The sequence below is a fragment of the Suricata suricatta genome, chromosome 12 (assembly GCF_006229205.1).
Source record: "Suricata suricatta isolate VVHF042 chromosome 12, meerkat_22Aug2017_6uvM2_HiC, whole genome shotgun sequence".
Taxonomy (NCBI): domain Eukaryota; kingdom Metazoa; phylum Chordata; class Mammalia; order Carnivora; family Herpestidae; genus Suricata; species Suricata suricatta.
The window spans coordinates 79934586-79957258 of NC_043711.1; the positions used below are offsets into that span (position 1 = coordinate 79934586).

Genomic DNA, 22673 nt, shown 5'->3' on the forward strand with positions numbered 1-22673 from the left:
CGGACCCTTGGCCTTGACTTGCCTGGGGAGCTTGGGGAGGAGCTGTGCCCTGTTTCTCTTTCACCCACCCTCCAAGTGCTGCCTGTGGGCACCGGACACCAGTGAGCAGCGCCAGGCACGTGGGGTATCAGTCTGGGCTCATCTTGCCTGTTCTCCATCTGCTTCTGGGGATGCCTTTGGTTCTAAAGGCTGCCATTTGGTTTGGGGACTTTATCAGAGTCTGATGTGAATGTAACTTTATTTCTGCCTGTGATTTTGACCCACAGAGGAGCCGTCGAGAGCTGTTCTTGCCAGGCTCTTCGGGCATCCCCTTAGCACTGCCAGCTGTTGGGTTGCAGGAATCCCCTTAGCACTGCCAGCTGTTGGGTTGTGGGAGCCCAGAGCTATGCCAGGTGTCTGTGGCCTCCGCCTTGAGGATGGGGCCGTCTTGGAGGAAAGAACCAGGGTTGTCTCGGATGCTCGTTGACGTTTCCCTGGCCCAGAGGGCAGGTGTGAGGGCACCCGAGGCAAGGCAGGCTCTGCTCGGCTCTTGGACCTTGCCCACCACCGCAGGCCAGTTGACACGGAGTTCCGGTGTTGGCCGGGGGCAGGAACTCACACCCCAGACCACTGCAGCGAACAGGCAACTAGTTTTGAGCGGCAGGTTTGGTGTCCGTTTTGCCAGAGTTGATGGCTGAATTTGTAAGAGTAGAATTTTGGTCCTTAGAACATTGAAGGAAGCATATGGTTGGCATAATAAGAAATAATTGGGTTTTGTCACCAGTTCCCCTAAGAGCCTTGGCATTTCCTGAGAGGAGTGTCTTTGTTCACAGTGGTTCCTGTTTGATTCTGTTTCTGCTAAGGAGGTGACTAGGCGGGACCACCAGAGTTTCCAGGATGGGCAGGTTTGGAGGGTGGGACTTCACCCTTCCCCCTGACCTTCTAGGAGGGCGGGGGGCGGGCAGGGGCTGGGAACCGTGGCTACACCAGCTCCTGATTCAGAGATTCGGAAAAAACTTCTAGGTGAACACCTCACAGCACTGGGCAGCGATGCACCCAGAGAGGGCCTGGGGGCGCTGCACCTCCCTCCCCTAAGCCTTGCCCCTAAGCCTGCGTCGCTTCTATTTTACAGTTTGGGCAGTTGTATCCTTTATAATCTGTCTGTAAATGTAAGTAAAGTGTTTTATGAGCCCTTCTAGCCAAGTATTGAACCTGAGGGGGTGTTGTAGAAACCCTCGACTTTGTAGCTGGCTGGGGAGGAGTGTGGGCCGCCTGGGCACCCCATTTGCGACTGCTTCTGAAGTGCGCAGTCTCACCGCACCGACTTAACCTGTGGAGTCCCCAGGTAGTTCATGTCAGAATTGAGTTGTATTGTTGGGCCAGTTGGGCTTGGAGAACTGGAGAAGTGGTGTCAGAAAATGCCACGTGATAGGCAAGGTGACGAGGAGAGTGTGGAAACAGCTGACTGAAGCTGGGTGGGGGTGGGCGGCTGCCGGCTCAGCTGCAGGAGCGAACGTCTCTTGATCTCAGGGTCGTGAGTTGGAGCCCCATGCTGGGTGTAGAGCTTACTGCGGGGGGGAAAAAAGTGCATGTGTTTAAGAGAGAGATGGAGTGGGTACTTGGGGTCCGGGCCAGGAACAGCTTTGGCCCTGGAGAAGGGGACTGGGACTCTCTCCATGGGCACTTTGGAAGGTGAGGATGGGCCATGACCACACCCGGGGCAGGTGGGGGTGGGGGATTAATGGCAGTGTCCTGGCATTGAGCTGCTTGAACTGTACCGCCCTGAGACTCAATGTCAAGAACAGTAAAACAGTCTCATCCACATGGGCAGTTTAATGAGATGATGTTTGTGGAAATGCCATGCAAACCGTGAGGTTGTGCAGTGTTTTAATTACATTTCAGTGAACATTTATCGATCAATAAGTGCCTTTCGCCAGCCCAGCACTAGGACCCCCTCACTGGTCCAGGGAGCACGCGCTGCCTGCAGGAAAGACCAGGCCAGAGGCTTTTGCCAAATCCAGCCGAGATGATGGGGGTGTGAGGCTCAGCCTGGCATTGTCTTCCTGCCCTGCCCTGCCCGCTCCCGCAGCCAACGAGCAACTATAGTCTTTTCTCCAGATTTCCAGACAGCTGGAATTTGCCCAGCAGCCTTTTTAAGGCAGCAAGGCGGTAGTGGGCTTGCCTCCAACTTCCTGCCCTTTAAGCGAGCGGCTGTGATGCCAGCCCCAGGCCCCCGCCCTCTGCTTCCTGCCCGATCCAGCGGCAGCGGGCTTCCCCTTCCATTCCCCTGCTCTGGGACCGACAGACTGGCCCACAAGTCCCACAAGTCCAGAGGGGCCGCCTGCTGCTTCCTCAGGTAGGTGGCTCGGGTCCATAGCCCGTGGGGTTTGGTTGCAAGTCTGCCCTGGTGAGTTGACACTGGGCTGTGGATGGTGAGGGCCCCCGGAAATGGGCTGCCCCCTCAGGAAGTAGAGGTGTCTCCCGCAGTAGGAAGCACCTGAGGCCTGCCTGTCTTTGGACCCCTCACCTGCTGGCCCGTCAGGTGCTGGAGGCCAGAACCTGGGCCGGCCCTGTGCCCCTCCATTTGTACTCGTGACCCTCTGGGTGTGGCTGCAGTCGCACCCTGCCTGTCCGGCTGCGTGCGGGTCCAAGAGCATCCTGTCCCTCAGGGTGGGCACGAAGGTGCCTAGACCGAGTGAGGACCCCGGTGCCTCGTCACACCTTCGCTCCACCATTGACAGAGGCCAGCCTATCAATTTCCTGGTGCAATTCCCAGCTAGTCGGGGATTCTGCCTGCACAAAGGGTCCTGCCTACGTCCCTTTCACTCCCTCTCACGACATCATACTCCTCCCTTCCTGGAAAGCCATTTTAATTAGCTTACACAGCAGCAAAGAATGGGGCATGAAAGATGAACCTGATGGGCCATGCTTTAGAAACCGCCAGGTCTCTCTCCTGGCCCTGAACAGGATTAGCAGCAGTTCTCTAAGAGGCCCCAGGCCTCTGACAGCAAAGGCAGAGAACAGTCAGCCCCAAAAGGCTCTTGGGGCAGCGGTGGGCCGTGAGTGCTCAGCAGTCAGCAGACTGGGGTGGTGAAGTGAGGAGTGTGGACTCCCCCTGGGTCTCACAGATTCCATCCGGCAAGACCTCTGGCCAGGGTCAGGCAGAGTTCTGAAGAGCTGAGAGGTCTGGCCAGCAAGCCCCCGAGGAAGGGCAAAGGCCCTGGGGCAGCTGCAGCCAGGGACCACCCCCACCGGTGAGGTGAGGCATGGCCCCTGCAACACGCCTTGCAAAGGAAGCCGTCCTCCTAGCTCAGGGGCCTCAGTCTCTACAAGGCCTCCATCGCAGCCAAGCACAACAGCATCTCCCAGGCTGCAAATGTGAGCCAAAGCACCAGCCCTGTCCTACAGCTGCACGGGCATGTGGGGCTGGGTCAGCATGGGGACCGGGCCGTCCTTGGCTAGTGGCAGTTCTGGCAGCTGGGGTGGCAAGGAATCCCATTCACTCGGCAACGGCAGCCCCCACTGGTGTCTCCTGGACCCTAGAGGAGGTGGGGGAGAGATGGTCATGGCATAGAAGACGGTGCCCAGCCCTGGCCCGCCCTGCTGCCCCGTCACCCCCTCAGAGCCCTGCACGCCCCCACTCTGGCCCTTTGCTCCACCTGTATGCACCCACGGGCCCCTGCGCCCTGGAACCTGCCCCTAATAAGCAGCCACTTCTGGCTGAGCGCTTCCCTTACATGCTTTTGTTCGATTCTGAGCACAAGCCTGAGACGCCTGCCATCATCTCCATTTCACAGGCCAAGAAACCGAGGCTCAGAACGGCCCACCCAGCCACCCAGTGTGCGCCAGAGCCAGGGAGCCGCTCTACCCCTGCCCCCAGACTGAGGCCTCACTCACTGCCCCCTCGGGTGTGGCTCGCAGACTTCTCTGCAAAACGCCGTTACTTCAGGTCTCTGGGCCATATGGCCTCGGCCTTCGCAGCGCAAAAGCAGCCACGGACGGTACACAGCGAATGCATGTGGCTGTGTTCCCAGAACACCTGGCTCACAGACGCCAACCTTGCACTTCATCCCATTTTCACATGTCATGCAAAAACATTCTTGCCTTGAGACCTCTTAACCATTGAAGCCAACATAAAAGATGTCCTCACTTTACAAGCTGGACGAATGCAGACAAGGGGTGGATTTGGCCCAGGGGCTGTTCCCCACCCTGGGGCAAGGCCTCTGCGCCCCGCCCCAGGACTCACCCCAGGCCCCCAGCGCGGGCCCTTGGTGACCCAGCAGATCTCGGTGTGACAGACGGTGCAGCGGATCCAGTCACAGCCGTCCTTCTTCTGCACCACGATGCGACACTGCGGGCAGTGCATGGCCTCGCCCTGCTGCAGCATGGACTGGGACAGGACAGGTGCCCGCCTTCAGCCGGGCTGGGGGGGCGCTGGGGCGCTGCCCCCGGTCCCCAGCCCCCCCACAGGGGCAAACCGGCTGGCCCTCTGGTGGTGCAGGGTCACTCTCTGATGCTGTTCTGCCTTTGCAGGTGCTCTCCCTACTGCCCCCCCCCCACCCGACCGCTTTTCCTAACTAAGTCCCCCTTCTGGAAGGCAGGGACACCAGAAAGCGGCCAGAGCCTCTGTCCGGGACTGTGTGAACCATAGCCCTTTCTGAGAAGACCCTGCCCGTGGCGGGAACCCTCCCAGAACCCAAATGCCCAGGCCCTCAGCCCCGACCCTCACCCTGAGCATCTCTGTCGTCTGCCGGGCGGCCACATCGTTCTGAGCCCGCAGGGCCAGGTCATCCTGGTACTCCTTGCAGTTCATCTGCTCGTGGATGGCCTGGGCAGGACAAGGGGCTCGGCGTGAGAAGGCTCTTCAGGGGGTGAAGCGGGCTGTTGTGTGACTGGGATCAGAGTTCCGTCAGAGGCCAGGGTCAGGGCTCAGTTCTGGGCCGAGGCTCCAGTGGGGGCCTGGGTCAGGCCCCGCCAAGGACACGCGGCCAGGGTGTGACGACCAGGCTAGTGTCACAGCTCCCTTCCCAGGAGAACGAGCACCGAGGTGCCAGGAGCTCCTGGCGGGACTGGGGTGACTGCTCAGCGCGGGGCCCCTTCCCCACCTTACAGAGCAGGCAGTTGACGTGGAAGCAAACTGGGCAGGTGAACTCATTGACGTCGTCCTCAAAGAAGCACCAGCCCTTGCAGTCCGGGGTCTTGCAGTGGTAGCTGAAGGCACTGCGGTTTTCCGCGATGGAGATGCCCAGGTCCAGAAACCGCTGGTAATCCTCGGGGGGCAGCAGCTGCCAACGGGCCACAACCCACAGCCTTGTTAGCTCAGGGTCCGGGACAGCTGACAGAGGCCCTCCCCGCCACCACATGTCCTCCAGGAAGCCCCCGACCCATGAAGTCCACCTCAGCCCTGCTCAGTGTTTCAAAACTCCAAGAACTAGATGAAAAGTCCTAGAGATGGACGGTGATGATGGGGTCACAACAATGTGAGTGTACTTAATGCCACAGACCTGTACGCTTAAAATGGCAAAAATGGGGGGAACGAGTAACGATGGTAAATTCTGTAATGTACATTCTACAGTTTTTTTAAAAAAGGAAAAAATGAACAAAAACAATAACCAGCAAAGCCAGGGCAGATGTGGTTAAACTAGTATCCTGGTACATCACACTCCGAGAAAGGAGTGTGGCAATCATGTTTCAACAAAACTTCTCTGCTGCCTTTGGGACTCACTCCACAGCTACGGTACATCCTCAGAAAACAGTGTACAAGAAGAGACCCCATTCAAAAAGCTGCTTGAAGCATTCATTACAAACCGAGAAACTGGAATGGTTAAGAGAAGTGGTAGAGGCAGGATATATGCCAGAGAGATTTACAATAATCCTCAGAAAAGTTCTACAGCAACATAGCAAAAGTTGTATCTATGCTGGTTACAAGGAAGTAAAAGTCATGCCTACATTCCACATGTTGATGAAGGGATCGTTGCAAGAGTGACAGGTGTCAAAATTCATCCAATGGCATGCTTATTATGGGTGTGTTTTATTGCCTGTAAAGTTTACCTTAGTAAAGTTGATTTTAAAAGGAATAAAATCATGTCTGCCCACAGACACCAAATGGGCAAAATGCATCCGGGGAATCCCTGGGATGGCGGAGTTGTGGGTGACTTTTCTCTTTGATTTCTCTCTGGTTCTTTGTGGTGGAGGCAAGCTTTTGGTAAAGATACCCTCCACTGCATTACCCTGCAGATCCCTGTCCCTTTCTCTTTCTGCCACAACTGAGCATTCTAAGTCTTGGGTTGCCTCCCAGGGCCTCCCAGGAGCTCTGGCCCCATCACAGTGCCCTTGGCAGAGGTGGACTTCAAGGGGAAAACCCCCAGATAATGACCATGGGTGCCGGGACATCTGGAATGATGGGGGCGGGGCGGGGGTGGATGGAGACTCAGAGAAGGGTGGAATCCTGACAAATAGTAACAGCGAACACACACGTGCAGACGTGTACAACACAGGAATGGGCCGCTGGAGGAAGGGCCCCGATTTATTCGCGTCCCCCTGACTCCGCACCCTTGAGTGGTGCCCTTGCAGGGACTCTGGTCTTGGGGATGCTCGCTGGGATGCGGCAAGCACCTTGCACTGGGGCCCCCTGCAGGCTGCTCTAGGAACCCGGAGGCCACCAACCCGCCGGTGGGTGAGAGGGCAAAGTGGAAAGCGACCCAGCCGCCTCACCAGTGCAAACAAGGCCATCATAAATCAGCCCGTGACAGCCCATCCACCAGCTAAACCCACAAGGGACCAGCCAGGCCCAGCTGGAGCTAGAAGATTCATCTGGCTCAATCCAACCCTGATGACTCACTTGCAGATTCATGAACTAAATAAACAGCAGCCGTTTGAAGACACTATGCCTGGAATAACTTGTTAGGCGGCAAAAGCAACCAGATATGAGGGCTCTCCCACTGAAGTCTTTACGCACATACCCCACTACCTTCATTACAGCTTCGAAGAAGCTAAGTGCCACCCTAATAACTGAGATGAGAAAACCCAGGTGCAGGGCGACAATCTGATTTGAGGTCACCAGGGCCAGCGGCCCCAGAATTTCCGTCCTCTTAATGGCTTTGCTGTCTTTCCTTCACGAGGGTGCTTTCTTTACTGCCTGCTTCCCCCAAGTCCCGTCCTGGTCACTGCTTGGCCTCCTGCATCCTACACAGAAGGCTCTGGATAAAAGTGTGCTGAGACCAGTGCCCCCAACCCAGTCCCCCGGCCCCACCCCCGCCTTACCGCCCGGATCTCCCTCTCCAGCAGCTTGCCCGAGCACGAGTACGTGTTGTCAATGAAGGGGCAGGAGACCTCCGCCTCCTGGCTGTTGCGGATGGTGCCCTGCAGACACTCCCTGGAGGGTGAGGAGGGGGAGGTTCCGTCATCTGAACCCCATCCACAGGGACTCCACCCCTCATGGAGTGAGGCCTGATCCCAGGTGGGCTTCTTGTCAAATACCTCCCTCCCTTCGTATCCCTCACACAAACCCATCTCCGAGGCCTCCACTTCTGTCCCCCCCCACTGCCCCCCCCCTGCTCTGGTCCAGGCCCCCATCACTCCTCCCCTGGAGCACAGCAGGAGCGTCTTTACTGGGTTCCCTGTGGCCACTTCGCCCCTAGAGTCCATGCCTCACTGTCCCCAGCAGCCTCTCCTCCCGCCCCACCCAGAACAAACCTGCAGCCTCACTACAGCGCACGGGAGCCCCAGTGACTCGCCCTCTCTAACGTCTCTGTCCGTCTCTGCTACAGCCACACTGACGCCTGCTTGTCACAGGCCAGGCACACCGCCAGCCAGAACCTCTGGTTCTCTGCTCAAATGCCACCCCCCTTAGGGGCTTCCCAGCCTCGCTCCTGGAGCAGGGTCCCTGTTCATTTATCAGAATCCACTGGCATTTAGCATGTGACACAATTTACAATCCCATCAGTGATTATTCGATCAATATCAGCCTCTCTCCAGTGGCATGTAAGCTCCAGGAGGCTGGAACTGAGCTTTTTTGTTCAGTCCCTGGCACCCGGGGGCCGTGCGAATGTCCGCGGCGGTGAAGGTGGACACGGTCTGCACAGCCAAGGATCAGTGGCCTGGCGGAGCCTCAGGACACTCACCAGCCAGGTGGAGAGCAGGGCGGGCTCAGTCTGCCACGGCTAGGGCCTCGGTGCCCTTTGGATGGGCCGGAGCAGGCAGAGCCAAAGAGCAAAGCTCTGGAACCAGAATGCCTGAGCAGCGTGGCCCTGGCCTCAGTACCTCACACACCTCCTCTGCAAAATGGGGAAACAACGCCTACCTCGCAGGTTTTTGTGAGCATCCAATGAGACGTAAGAGCACAGGCCCCACCCACTCTCAGCCCTCCAGGAAATCCGCGGCTGCGGTTTACGCAGCGGCGTTGCTGGGGGTGGGGGTGGGGGTGGGGGCCGCACCTGCAGAAGGCGTGCAGACACTCACGCAGCACCACGGCATCGCCGGGCGCCAGCACCAAGTAGCACACGGGGCACTCGGTGGGCTCGGTATTCAGCACCAGGCTCCTCTGATCCAGCTGGACGTGTTGCAGGTAGTTCCCCTCCTGCTGCTGCTGCTTCCGCTGGGCACACGGGGCGGGGCCGCGGGGCGGGTCAGGGTCTCAGGGGAGGGTCAGACCAGGAAGGGGGTAGGGCTAGGGGACCAGGTCAGACCCCGGAGGCGGGGCAAAGCTGGGGGAGAGTCAGGATCCCTGGGTAGGGGTGGAGGTGGCCTGGCAGTGGCTGGGGAGACTAGATGCTGGGAAGGATAGGGCCAAGGCAGGAGAGGAAGCGGGGAAGCCAAGGTCAGGAGGCGGGCCAGGCAGGGGCAGTTTGGGGTTGCAACCAGGGGTCAAGCCACGCAAGGGAGTGATGGCAATAGGGAAAGGAAGGGGCTATGGTACGAGGGGTTAGTTAGTCTGGGGTAACAGGGCTCGGCAGGGGGTGGAGTCGGTGCCGCTCTAGGTCACAGAGTCGGTCAGGGGTATGGGGGTGGTGATAAAGCCAGAGGGCAGAGTAAGACGGGAGAGAGGACGGGGTCTGGGCCAAGGTTGGAAGTAAGACCACGAATGAGGTCATGGCTGCGGTGGGGCAAGGGCAGCACTGGGTCAGAGGGAAAAGCAGTGGCGGGGACATCCATCAGAATGGGGAACGCTCGGGGCCTGGCATCTGTGTGATCAGGGTTAGTGTCAGGACCGGGGGACAGAACTAAGGAAGGGGCAGGACAGAGGGCGGGGTCAAGCTCACAGGGAGCAGTGAAGGGCCGGGCCTAGGCTCCTAGGAAGTCTGGGGTGGATCACAACAGGGAGGGAGGGGGTTGGGAGTGGTTTGGTCCAGGGTGAGGTCATGTCTAAGTGGAGCAGGAGCTAGCCTAGGTGGATGTGGGGGCGGTGGTTCAGAGCGTGGTCGGAAATAGGGTACTGGAGTCACAGCCTGGGCCAGTTGTGAGCACAGTGGGTGTGTAAGTCAAAGCCAGTGGCGGAGCCACAGGCGAACTAGGGGTGGGGCATGTGATCAAAGCCTGGGAGCCGGGTCTCAGCACCTAAGACCTCCAGGAGAGGGCGGGCCACAGTGTAGTGCGGGGTCAACATCAGCGGGGGAGGGGGGTGGGTCAGGATCGGGCAAGGCAGCAACCGGGGAGAAGCGACAATGCGGAGGTGCCCCCCTTCCCATTGTACGCCTCCCCGCCCAGCCCACAGGTGTTTGTTCCGAGACTTGGCGCCCACCTGCTGGTACTGGCGCAGCGCCTCCTCCTCGCCCGCCAGGCGCGCTCTCTCATCCTCGTCCGGCTGGTAGGAGGCGGGAACCTGGTAGGCCTCAGGCCGCGCCCGGCAGCACATCTCGCAGCCGGGCCTCGTGGGTTTGTTAATGAAGGTGCAGCCGGGGCACTGCCAGCCGACCTGGGGGCAGAGTCAGGAGGTGCGGGGCTGAGAACCGCGCAGGGAGCGGCCTGGAGCGCGGAGGAGGGGGCGGGGCGCGCGACCCCGGCGAGGTGGCGGTGGCTTACCGGCGGGGGTTCGGGGGTGGCTTCTGGCTGCCCCCGCCCCGGCTCCTGGGGGGCTCCGGGCTTCGTGGGGGCTGGCTCCAGCGGGCCCCGGGGCTGCAGCGTGAGGTCCTTGAAGCCCAGATCTAGGGAGGAGGGTGTAGAGGGTGGCACATCCACGCAGCCCACTTAGGGCATGTTCCGAGCCAGCCGCGCCCTCCGCCCCGCACGGCTCCGCCCCTCGATCCTCTTCCCTCCCCCCTGGGGAGTCTCCCGCTCAGTTCGCGGGTGAGCCGTGTCTGGCTCCCACAAGGTCAGAGTCCCTCCTCCACCCGTGAATGCTCCCGCGTGCTCCCGGCTTAAAACCCCGCCGCCAACAGACAGGCCTCCTATGCTCAAGTCAGGCACCTGGAGGGACAAACACTTGTCCTGCTCCTGCCAAATCCTGAATCTGCATCTATTCATGAGGGGACATCGGATGGAAAAGCGGAAAAAAAAACAACTGGCTGGAGTCTTCACATATCAGGACAGTCACAAGAAGACTGAGGACACCAAAGACCCTGGGAGACATGACACCACGGCCAGGTCTCCTGTTATAAAGGCCATTAGTGGGACAACTGGTCAAATCTGGGTAACATGAGGCACCTGGTGGCTTAGTCGGTTAAGTGTCCGACTTCCGCTCAGGTCATGATCTCACAGCTTGTGAATTCGAGCCCCGAGTCGGGCTCTGTGCTGACAGCTCCGCGTCTGGAGCTTGCTTGGAAATCTGTGTCTCCCTCTGTCTGCCCCTCCCTCGCTCATATTCTCTCTGTCTCTTAAAAACGAATAAACGTTAAAAAAATACATTTTTTTTAAAATCTGGGAAACGTGTGAATTAGGTAACAGTACTTTATCATTGTTGATTTCCTAAATTTGGTAGCTGTGTGTGACAATGTAGGAAAATGACTATTTTAAAGAAAATGCACACTGAAATTTTTAGGGGGGAGGGACATCATGTCTGCAACGTCAGAACATTTCAGAAACCCATATTTATGCATATACAAGTAACTATATAGAGAATGGTAAAGCAAAGCAGTTGTGGTGAAATGTTATTATTTGGGCGAATACACGTGAAAGGTCTGTGGGAATTTGTTACACAGTTCTTCGTACAATTTTGCAACTTTTCTGTATGTCTGAAATATTTCCAGATACAAATTTTTTAAAAATTGAGAATACATGCTATTATTATCATTGCATCCAATTGACAGATTTAGAAACTGAGGAGCAGAGACAGGAAGGGACTCGCCCAAGGTCACACAGCGGATAAATGCTAGGGCCAGGACTGAACTCAGCCCCTGTTCCCCAGACCACCTGCTCCCAAAATGGCTCCCTCCTGGGCGTCCTTTGTCCTCTCTTGGGCACTATGGGTAAGTTCCTCCCGGTGAGAGTTCCTGACCAAGAGCCCACAAACTCTGCTCTCTCTTGCCCTGCGACCTGAGGGGCCGCTCAGAGGCAGAACTCACCTTCCAGCATCCGCAACTGCCTCTCCCGCTGCAGTTCCTGAGGGTTAAGTGAGGTGTTGCGGGCTGACAGCAGATAGAGGTAGGCGCTGTCCCCATTCCGCCGCACCCCGTGGGAGTGCAGGGTCTCCTGGTCCCGGGCCAGCCGCTGCCCAATGACCCACTGCTGCAGGACGGGTGGGAAGCCGTAGTCCAGGAATACCTGGCAGGGGCAGGAAGAGAGGGGAGAGGGAGGACCAGAGTAAAGGGAGGTAGAAGCAAAATGGGGGATGTCTGCCCTGGTGGTTCCCTTTAGTGTACCCCCTCCACTTCCACCTCCCCCCCGAACTCACCATGTCCTTGAGGGAAGCCACTGTCATGTCAGGACGCACCGTGAGCCAGATGGTGACGGTGTGCATCTGAGCATCCTCCACGCTCACCCACAGCCTGCAGAGAGGGTCACAGGTCCCGTCTCAGCCCCCAGCTACTGGTGCTCGCCTGTCTGCACACGTGTGCACGCAGCTGCGTGGGTACCTATACCCGTGCATGTGCCCACAGCTGCCCAGTCTGCGTTAGGGGCCTTTTCCTGGATTCCCACAGCCCTGTGCTTCCTCCTGTATCAGAACCCCCTGCTTAAGCCCCCGCCGTGGCTCCACAAGGTTCTGAGAACCGAATCCAGACTCGCTGCGGCACACAAGGGCCTCCGTGATCCCGCCCCTCCCTACTCTCCAGCCTCCTGTTGTTCTCTCCTTTGCTTCTTAGCCAAACCACCAATGGTTACTATTTACTATATGCCAAGGTGCTTCAAAGCACTTAATATATTTTAGCTCATTTAATCCTCTCCCCAAACCCAGGAGGCAGATACTGTTGCCATTGCTGTAGGACAGATACAAACATGAGGCACAGACACTGACGCTACCAAGTAACACGGAGACTGTTCCAGGCAGGACTTCAACCCCCCGCCCCGTGATTCCAGAGGAAAGCCAGCTTTCTCAAGGAAAGGCCCTTCAGCATTTTGGGGAGATCGAAAGCATGAAAAGGAAGGGCTAAGATGAAAAAAGCCAGAACAGAACAAGAACAGTAAGAAGCAATCAGTAAATGAGGGCGAGTCCCTGGAAATGTATAAAGGGACTCCGGACTCACGTAACCTTTAGATCCAACTACAAGTTCACAACTAAAATGGGAGAGACACTAAATGACACCCCGAGGTGGCAGTTAATAAATCCAGCATGTGGGGAAACTCTGGAGGTCCAAGACCAGGTTTCTTAAATTAATGGCATAAAAGTAAAGAGGAGGAATAAGAAAGACAATATTAAGAAAGGATACGTGTAGATCTCCTTTGGTACCTAATAAACCAACTATAAAAACTGTTAATGAGATTATCAGGGAAATTATAAACAGCATTAGGGGATTTTAAGGAATTACCGTTAATTTTTTTGATGTGGTAATGGTACTGAGGTTAATAAATCACAGGGAAGTAATACACAGCAAAGTGACTATAGTTACAATTCTGCATCGTGTCTCTGAATGCTGCAGAGAATAAATCCTAAAAGCTCTCATCACAAGAAAAAATAAGGGAGCCTGGCTGGCTCAGTTGGTAGCACATATGAGTTCCAATCCCATGTTGGGTGTAGAGATTACTTTAAAAAAATAACAATATGTAAGTATGTGAGGCAACATATGTTAACTCGTGTTCATCACTGCACAATACATACGTGTACCAAGTCAGGCTGTACATCTAAAATGGTTCTGAGGGGCGCCTGGGTGGTTCAGTTGGTTAACGGCTGACTTAGGTTCAGGTCATGGTCTCACAGTTCATGGGTTCAAGACCCGCATCGGGCTCTATGCGGACAGCTCAGAGCCTGGAGCCCGCTTCGGATTTTGTGTCTCCCCCTCTCTCTGACCCTCCCCCACTCTTATTCTGTCTCTCTCTCTCTCAAAAATAAATAAACATTAAAAAAATTTTAAAAAGTATAATGGTTCTGAAACTCAATTTCCCACATGTGGATGGGAAGAAGGGAGGTCCCTCACATAACACCCAGCAATTCTCAGGCCTCAGCAGGGTGTCCTACATTTCAACTCAATTCTGACCCTCTCTACCCAGACACAGCAGCAGTGCCCACAGGCTGAGGGTTCAGTCCTACAAGACCGCCCCCTCTCAAATGGCAGTCATAAGCCTGAACTGAATCACGGAATACAGAATCGGGGGTTCCAACAGCCCACTCCCTAGGTTCAATTAATTTGCTAGAGCAGCTCACAGAACTCAAACATTTTGCTTACAACATCACTGGTTCATTATAAAAGGACAGAATTCGGGGACAGCCCGATGGGAGAGATGTACAGGGCAAGGCATATGGGAAGGGGTCAAATCTCCCTGTGTTCGCCAACCCAGAAGCTCTCTGCACCCCGGCCTTTTCAGTTTTTGTGAATATCTCATGACACAGGCATGACTGATTAAACCCCTGCCTCTGGGGGCTGATTCCACCTCCTGTCCCTGTCCCCTCCTTCAGGGGGATGGGGCTGAACATTCCAACCCTCTAATCACACCTCTGGTTTCTCCGGTGACCAGCCCCCATCCTTAGGTGATCTGGGGGGAGGGGGTTCCAAAAGTCACCTCATTCACAGAACAAAAGGCACCCTTACCCTTCTAACACCTAAGAAGTTCCAAGGAGCTCTGTGCCAGCAAAGACCCGAGTATATATTCCTTATTATAAATCACAATAGCACAACACCTTAAACGAATACAATGTTATATGTCAATAACAGCTCGGTAAAACTCGAAAAGAAGATGTGTCCGGGGCACAAATGTTCAGAGCAGCATTGTCCGTATCAGCCAAAAAGTGGGAAAACCTCAAATGTCCATCAAACGATGAACAGAGAAAATATGGTATATTCCTACCATAGATGACCATCGAGCAACAGAAAGGAATAACGTTCTGATACACGCCACAACACGGATGAATTGAGAAAACATGATGCTTAAGTGAAAGAAGCCGGACACAAGAGGCCACATGTGGGATGATTCCATTTCTAATGAAATGTCCAGATGAGGCAAGTCCCTGGAGATAAAAAGTAGACTCGCGGCTGCCTAAGGCTGGGGTTGGGGAAAGGTAGCGAGATGAATCCGAGATAAGCATGGACGGGGTTCTTTGTGAATTGATAGAAAGTCACTAGGCAGCAGTGAAAACGCAGGGGGGCGGGGGGAATAAACACTGCCATTTACTGAGTGGCTGACATGTGCCAGGCATTGTGCTAATCATGACATCAATTCAGTCCCCTGGGGAAGGACGAACAGTGTCCATTCTCCCCTGCTTCTCTTGCTAACAGGAACCCCGAGTTCTAGCCGGATGCTGGCCACGACTCCCACCCTCCCTTCAAGCCGAGTGTGGCTGTGGGAGCACGTTCCGGGCCACCAGAATTAAGTGGCAGAAGTGTGTGCCACGTTCTGAGCTGTGCTCTTAAGGGTGGGAGCGCGTGTCCCTCTTCCCTTCTGTAGAGGCCACTTTGGGGCAACAGGCTTGAGCAATGACAACCTGAGCAAGACCAAAGGGCCCCCAGCGACCACCAAGCTAAATGCAAACAGGCTCACTAAGCGGCCCACCTCCAAATATCCAAAAGCTCCCACTGACAAATGGGTTACTTACACCAGGCACGGGGGCCAAAAAAAGGGAAAATTCTAAACGTCCCCATACTCTCCCATTGTGCCCTCTAACTCTAGACCCCACCGCGGATGGCCCCTGCTTTGCTGTCAGCCCACCGCTCCCTAGTGGTGTATTCAATCCACTTCTATCTCTTTTGTTCTGCTACCTGCAGGGCCAGCTTCTACTTGATTGGGCCCCCATCTGACCCAGAGACACCACATTTTCCGCCTGGCTGGCAAGAATGTTGATGGAATGGCCGGAGCTGCAATAGTCATTTTAGACCATGAAGCAAACCGCAGAATGGAGTCCCTGACCGGCAGAGTAACAAGACAGAAGCCTGAGTCTCCGAGGACTCCGGGGCACACAGCGCCCACATACAGACTGCCTGCTATCAAACTAGTTTATGCCACTGCTATGTTTTTTCTGTTACACAAGGACTAACATTCCAATACACCTTCTAACAACCCTCTGAGATGGCTTACTGTTATTGCCTCATTTTTAAAACTTAAAAAAGCCCTGAAACTTCTGAGAGGTGAAGTAACTTGCTAGAGATCTCACAGCTGATGAGGGACAGAGCTCGGGTTGGAAGCTAGGCCTCCTAACATCAGAACCTCCCAGTAAGGATAACTAGCAAGAATATACTGCCACCCACTGGGTTTCAGGAAGCCCATGGACTTAGGCCAACCACGCCGTCCTCACCTGATGTCCTGTGTTGGGGAGACCTCAGGCTTCAGTTGCACGCTCAGGGGTACCCGTTGCTCTGCCAGCCAGATAGCACACTGCATTGCCACCTCCTCATCCCCGCCGGCCACTGCTCGCGAGAGTCTCAGAGCCATCTCCTCGGCTGAAATCCAGTACAACAGAAGCAGGTTAGCACACAGTTTATTTCCCGGGAGCTGGGGGGTGCGGGAGGTGGGGGCCCCTCGCACATGCTGCTTCCTGTCTTCCTAATGAACTCCTATGTATCCTTCAGCGCCCAACTTAAAAGTGCCTTTCTCTGATACTCCCCGTTCCCCCTCCCTGTTCATTTAGTTCTATTTGTCCTTCATACTCCCAGGTCCCCATACGTCCATTCATTTATGTGACAAGCATTTGTTGAGCTCCCACTGTGTACCAGGCACTGTCCCAGAAACTGGGATTCAGCAGTGAATAAGATAAACAGGCCCCCCTCCTCATGGACCTCCCAGCCCAGCAAGGAGATAAGACGACAGAAAAAAATTCAGATTGTGATCCCTGCTGGCAAGGAAGTAAACAGTATAAGGAGATCAGAGAAGGCCTCTAGGTGGAGGTGACACTGAAACTGAGACCAGGAGAGGCTAGATGTGTCCAGACCCAGTTAGGGAAGAGTATTCCTGGTAGAGAGAAAGGTCAGAGCAAAGGCCTTGAGCCAGAAATGATTGGATGGGCACTGAAAGAAGCCAGTGGGGCTCCAGGAGAATGAACAAGGGGGGTGAAAGGGGTAAGACTGTGAGGTCAGTGAAGCGAAGGGCCTTGTGGGCTAACTAAAGGCTCTGGCCTTTGTTCTAAGAACACAGAGGCGTACAGGGCAGGTCCTGGGCAGGGTGATGATATGCATGTTCTACAGTGCGGGGGGGGGGGGGGGGGGGGGGGGGGGGGGGGGAGGGTGCAAGGACCCCTAGTATTTTAGGTCAATTAAGATCTGTCTCCCCCACCAGCCTGAGAGATCTCCTGTGTTCTCTGGGAGGTCACAACACAGAGCTGGCCCTGGTGGCCTCGGGGGCATGCCACAGTTGAATGACCAGCCTCTGGAAGCAACCAGGCCCCAGGGAAGGAAATGGAAGGGCAGGCAGAAAGTGGAAGGGTGCGGTTAAAGCTACCTCTCCCAGGCCCTTCGGGGCAGGGGAGGCCAGGTCCTGCGAGGGCCCACCTCCTAAAGAAAGTTTCCCAGCCACCTCCAGGCTGTGCCCACCTTTCTTGGTCTTCTCGTCCATCTGGCGTGGTTGCGCCCATGCCCCCAGGCCGGGGCAGCAGCTCCGCAGAAATGCTATCCCTGGGTCACCTGGGAGAGGGCGGATGACCACAAGTAATTCAGCCCCGGCCGGTGGCCTCTGACGCGGCGCGAACCCTCTTTGTGCCTTGGCGTTCCCAGATGCAACCGGGTAACATCACAAGCATCGGAGACCCGGTATGGGAACGGGCTGGGACCCCGCGTGGGAGGTGAAAGGGCAAAGGGCACCGAGCCAAGCTCACAGTGGGCGATAGAGGAAGCGGGACAGGCCTGGTGCGGGGATGAGGGTGACGCGGCGCAGCCAGGCGCTGTTAGTCCCTGGGGAGGGCCTCCCCAACTTCTCGCTGCTGGGAGCACCCCGGGCGCCCGGGATTGCAGCCACACTCCCTCCCGCGGGGCGGCCCCAGACAGGCGGGAGGGGAGGGGAGCAGCTACAGCGAAAGGGAAAGTGAAAGTGGAGGCCCCGGAAGTGGGGCCGCAGGTAGTCGGGACATCCGGACACCCTCCCCCTCAGCCGCCCGGCACACCCAGCGGCGGCTGACACTTACGCAGTCCTCTGCGGCGCCTGCCCTGCTCCGGGGTCGCGGTAGTCCGGGATGCTCAATGACTTTGACCGGGGTGACCCCTGTTGGGCCGATCCCGGACTCCCCGACCCTCACCCACCCCGGCAGCTGCGCCCGAACCGCCGCAAAAAGGGGCGGGGGGCGGGGCCTGAAGCGGAGGGGCGTGGCCCTGGCCGCGGGAGGCGGGGATTGGGCGGTACTGGGGCGGGGCTCAGCTCTTGCAGAGTCACGTGCAAACCGGAGGGTCAGCCCCAAGCTCACTCCCGTTTGCGAAACACAGACCGAGGCTCTATCCCCATTGGGCTCCTTGCTTCTCTTTTTTGACCCCAACAGGGCCCCAACCTGCTGCCAGAGGATCCCTAGAGTGTAAACTAAACCGCGTCACTCCTCAAAACTCTCCCAGGTCTTCCCCAAAACTCTCATAGCAAAGCAAAAGGCGAGATCCTCCCACGGGACTGCAAACTGCCTCCCCTCCTCTTACTATAGTTAAAACTAAAAAAAAAAAAAAAAAAAAAAAAAAAAAAAAAAAGAGCAGTTATTTTCCCAGCAAAATGGGTTTATTCAGGAATAGCCAAGAGTTGCAATTTCAAGCTATGAAAAACCATGGGCAAGTCTAACAAAGGGTCAGAACATTACTGAGACGGAGGAAATTGGGAGGAGTGTTTTGAGCAAAGTCCATTGGAGTAAAGCAAGAGTTCAGGGCAATGACAGTTTCTCACTGGCTGAGTTACAGAGGTAGTAAATTTCTTGTAGGAGATACAATGCACATCTTTTCCCTGTCCAGCCTGTAGTTGATTCTTTCCTGTTGAGGACTCCCTTGGGGTGTGTAACTGACAATTCTTCCTGCGATAGACCCACGCCCCCCCCCAGGGGTACCTGCCAGAGTTCCCCTTCGTGGATTTCGCACTCCATTTCGTGGCTCACTCCACTCTAGGTCCTGGAATGAGGCAGATACACTCCACCCCAGGATGTTTGCATTTGCCTTAACCCCATTATCTTCATGACTTGCTCTCTCCCTTTAGCTTAGTCATTACCCAAAACTCTTCCTTGTTTACTCTATCTGAAATTTCATATACCCACATACATCCAGCATTTAAATTTTTTAATGTTTATTTCTTTTCTGAGAGAAAGACAGTGCAAGCGGGGAGGGGCAGAGAGAGAGGGAGACACAGAATCTGAAGCAGGCTCTAAGCTCCCAGCTGTCAGCACAGAGACCGACGCGGAACTCAAACTTATGAACTGTGAGATCATGACCTGAGCGGAAGTTGGACACTTAACGGACTGAGCCACCCAGGCTCAGCCCCTCCGTGCTGGTTTTTGATGGTCATGGTCACTTCAGCCCTGAGGTTGCCTGCACAAATTGTATTGAGGGCAGATATTTTCTTTCACGTGCTCTTGTCCTGGTCTTGGCCCTTCGAGGGCAGAGGTGGCATTCACTTTGGACATTCTTCAACCCAGAGGGTAGACTCTGTGGTCGTTCAGACCTGGGTTCAGCCCCACTGTTCATGATTTGTGTGACCCCAGACAAGATTCTCCCCCTCTCTGGACCTTAGCTTTCCCATCTGTACAATGGTGATCATGATGGTCCCTCCCTCATAGGGCTGTTTTGAGGATCTGTGTCAGTTCCCGGTTATTGATATTTAACACGTTACCCCAAAATTTTGTGGCATAGAACAATAAACATGTAGATCTCACACAGTTTCTGGGGGTGAAGAATTCAGTAGCTTCTCAGGTAGTTTTGGCTCACAGTCCCTCTGAGGCTTTAGTGGTGATTTTGGCTTAGGTTTTAGTCATCTGAAGGCTTGGCCGGGGTGGAAGATGGACCTTCAAGAAAGCCACTCATATACCGGGTTGGTGCTGCCAATTTGCCGGATGTGTAAATTCCTTGTCTCATGTGCCTCCCAAAGGGCTACTTGAGGGTCCTTGAAACATGGCTGCTGGCTTTCCCAAGAGCAGAGGAGCCTGGAGAACAAGACAGGAGCCATGATACAGTTTGTGGCCCGGCCTCACTCCTTCAGGCAGACAGTGGTTCCCACAACTGGAGAGGGCGGGGTGACCCCTGTGCGGGAGTGAGGCACGGCCGTGACCCTGGGCCACGATTTCCAGGATCTGACACGGACGCAGCATGTGGCCACCTAGGGCTTTGCCACTGTGTGAGCACCACGCCTCCCCGCGCCACTGCAGCAAGGCCACTCCCAGAGCGCGGGCCACACTCGGGCATGCATCCTTGAGGTCGTGCTGCTGCCATTTGTAATGTTTTGTCCAGTCTACACATGGGGCACCCAGGAGTTTGTGACATTCAAGCCCAAGAATCCAGCTGCTTATGAAAATGACAAATGAGCCACTCCTCTGGGTGATGGCTCTCTGGGTCATGTGATGCGTCCTCAGTAAATACTAACCATCCCTAACCAGTGCCCTCCTTTGTTCTGGGCATGTAGGATCTGCATAGCGACCACTTTCACTGAGTCATTCAACAAACATTTAGTAACAGCTCTGTGTGTCAGGCACTGTTCTAGGAGCCAGAGAGACTGCTGTGAACAAAACAGCCCCTGGGCCTTACGCAAGTCCCGCAAACACAGACATAGAGTGTCATGCCACGTGGTGCTAAGTGCTGTGAAGACCCGCACAGCCAGGTGAGGGCAGCGGGAAAGCTGGTGCAACGGGAGTGGTGACTCAGCTCCAGCCCCTGAGAAAGCCCTCTCATGCCTGCGAGCCCATCCTGGCCTCACAGGCAGGCTGGCCTTCTACCCATTTTCAAAAATTTTTTTAATGTTTATTCATTTCTGAGAGAAAGAGAGAACACTTGCGGGGAAGGAGCAGAGAGAGAGGGAGACACAGAATCTGAAGCAGGCTCCAGGCTCCGAGCTGTCAGCACAGAGCTCGACACAGGGCTTGAACCCACGAACTGGGAGATCATGACCTGAGCTGAAGTTGGAGGACTAACCCACTGAGCCACCCAGGTGCCCCTTACCCATTTTATACCTGGGTTGGGGTCAAAGAACCTCAGAGAGGTGGGGCGCCTGGGTGGCTCAGTCGGTTAAGCGTTCCACTTCAGTTCAGGTCATGATCTCACAGCTTGTGAGTTCCAGCCCCGTGTCGGGCTCTGTGCTGACAGCTCAGAGCCTGGAGCCTGTTTCAGATTCTGTGTCTCCCTCTCTTTTCACCCCTCCCCGACTTGCACTCTGTCTCCCTCTCTCTCAAAAATAAATAAACATTAAACATTTTTTTAATTAAAAAAAAGAGGGAAAATTTTCCCACCTCCTGAATCTGGCTACGTGACAAGCTTTGGCCAATGGGACATTTGAGGATGTGACACAAGAATAGCAGCCACCTGGGCCCCTGCCCTCTTTTTTTTTGAAACCCAAGAGCAGGACAGGAGGGGACCAAGGCTAAGCCTGTTGGAGGCTAAGACCTGGAGCAGAGGTGAGCCACCCAGCCCGGCCTCCCCACAGCCTGCTGACAGACAACGGGGGTGTGAGTGAGCCTGGGCACCCCTCTAGTCAGCAGCTGTCTGGGGCACCTGGGCGGCTCACTTGGTTAGATGTCCAACTCTTGATTTCATCATGATCTCATGGTTGTGAGTTCAAGCCTCAGGTCAGGCTGTGATGAGCGTGGAGCCTGCTTGGGATTCTCTCACTCTTTCCCTGTCTCTCTGCCTCTCCCCTGCTCTCTTTCTCTCTCTCTCAAAATAAATAAATGTGTTTTTATTTAAAAAATTTTTTATGCTTTTTATTTATTTTTGAGAGATAGAGAGAGACAGCACGAGCAGGGGAGGGTCAGAGAGAGAGGGAGATACAGAATCTGAAGCAGACTCCAGGCTCTGAGCTGTCAGCACAGAGCCCCATGCGGGGCTCAAACCCACGAACCATAAGATCGTGACCTGAGCCAAAGCCAGACACTTAAGCGACTGAGTCACCCAGGCTCCCCTGTTTGGTTTTTTTTTTTTTTTTTTTTAAAGCATCAGCTGCCTGCCACAATGTGAGTGGGCCAGCCAAGCCCAGCCAGAAATTCAGGGACTGCTAAGTTTGGGGGATTGTAATGCACCGAAGACTGCTTACAGCCTAGTTATGGGGGTGGGGGGAATTTCTTCCTTTCACTTGGGGCACATTTTCCTTAGTCATGGTAATTAACATGAACCACCAAACAGACAAACTCCAGATCATAAAGATCTCACACAGGAAGCTTCGTGTCTTGCTCAGGAAAATCCAGTGTGGATCTGGTGGTCCTCTTTCATCTTGTAGCTAAGGGGACCATGGCCTCAGGGTGGCCGTGTTAGGGATGAAAGGGATCTCGGTGACCTCACCCCAGAAGGGACCTCCCCACAGTGGGTATTTCCACACACACACGCACACAGCATTGGTCAGAACTAGTCACATGACTGTAGGGGGTGTCCAGAGCAGGCAGGGGAGCATCTGAAATATTTAGTGACGCCCACCTTAGCCACAAAGAACTTACTAAGCGCAGATGTGATTCGTTTTTTAATTTGTGTGGTTACTTGTTGGACATCTGATAGACCGAGTCCACGTGGCACAATGCCCGGCGGATAGCCGCCATCCCTAACAGTGTTTGGTTGAATTGCTAAGTGACTGAATGCGTGATGGGGCAGGCCGCAATATTACCGTCTGTGCTTAGCTCCCAGTTATAGAGAAAACCCCCAAAGAGATTTCCTAGAGTCCCTCCCCCACAATATACTCAAAATATCCATGTACTACATTCCATGTTGTAAAACTTTTATGATGGTCATTATCTGAGTATTAACAGAACATGAAAGTTCTCAGTAATTGTGGCGTGTGCACACCGTGGGGAGAGTGGCTTTTACATTTTTATTGCCCATTTTCATGTACCTGTGATGGAGCAGCCTTGTCAAAAATTCCTGCTTTTTGCCTTTTTGTCTGTTGTGTGGTCTTGGAGGAGTCTTCTGCTCTCTAAACCACATTTTTCTTACCTGTAACGTGACAGGCATGTTTCCTTTACAGGGTCGTCCTGGGAATTAAAGGGGGTCTCTCGGTGTGTGCGGGAGGGGAAAGAGGAAAGCCTGGGGGACTGC

The 22673-nt window shown here is 55.0% G+C and overlaps 1 protein-coding gene across 2 annotated transcripts; it reads right to left on the bottom strand.

The window, feature by feature from the left end:
- Nucleotides 1–1794: 1794 nt before the first annotated feature.
- On the bottom strand, nucleotides 1795–17761 carry RBCK1 (RANBP2-type and C3HC4-type zinc finger containing 1). 2 transcript variants are annotated; one of them, XM_029917037.1, is made up of 13 exons: nucleotides 17612–17761; nucleotides 17025–17114; nucleotides 15794–15938; nucleotides 11807–11900; nucleotides 11478–11676; nucleotides 10000–10121; nucleotides 9719–9892; nucleotides 8415–8575; nucleotides 7243–7354; nucleotides 5085–5264; nucleotides 4709–4807; nucleotides 4226–4369; nucleotides 1795–3518 (listed from the first exon to the last, which is right to left on the bottom strand). In XM_029917037.1, exons 2-13 carry the CDS (start codon nucleotides 17044–17046, stop codon nucleotides 3438–3440), a joined length of 1533 nt encoding a protein of 510 aa, XP_029772897.1. In that variant the 5' UTR covers nucleotides 17047–17114; nucleotides 17612–17761; the 3' UTR covers nucleotides 1795–3437. The 2 variants fall into 2 exon arrangements, with proteins under 2 accessions (XP_029772897.1, XP_029772898.1); XM_029917038.1 differs by lacking the exon at nucleotides 17612–17761 and adding an exon at nucleotides 17306–17514.
- Nucleotides 17762–22673: the final 4912 nt, after the last annotated feature.

Excerpts from the sequence above, each read along its gene's own strand:
- RBCK1 (XM_029917037.1), bottom strand. The coding sequence starts at position 17,046 with ATGGACGAGAAGACCAAGAAAG. Across the intron at positions 10,122-11,477 it reads GCAGTTGCGGATGCTGGAAG|ATCTGGGCTTCAAGGACCTC; the intron begins GTGAGTTCTGCC and ends CCTCCTCCCTAG. Across the intron at positions 4,808-5,084 it reads TCAACTGCCTGCTCTGTAAG|GCCATCCACGAGCAGATGAA; the intron begins GTGGGGAAGGGG and ends TGTCCTGCCCAG.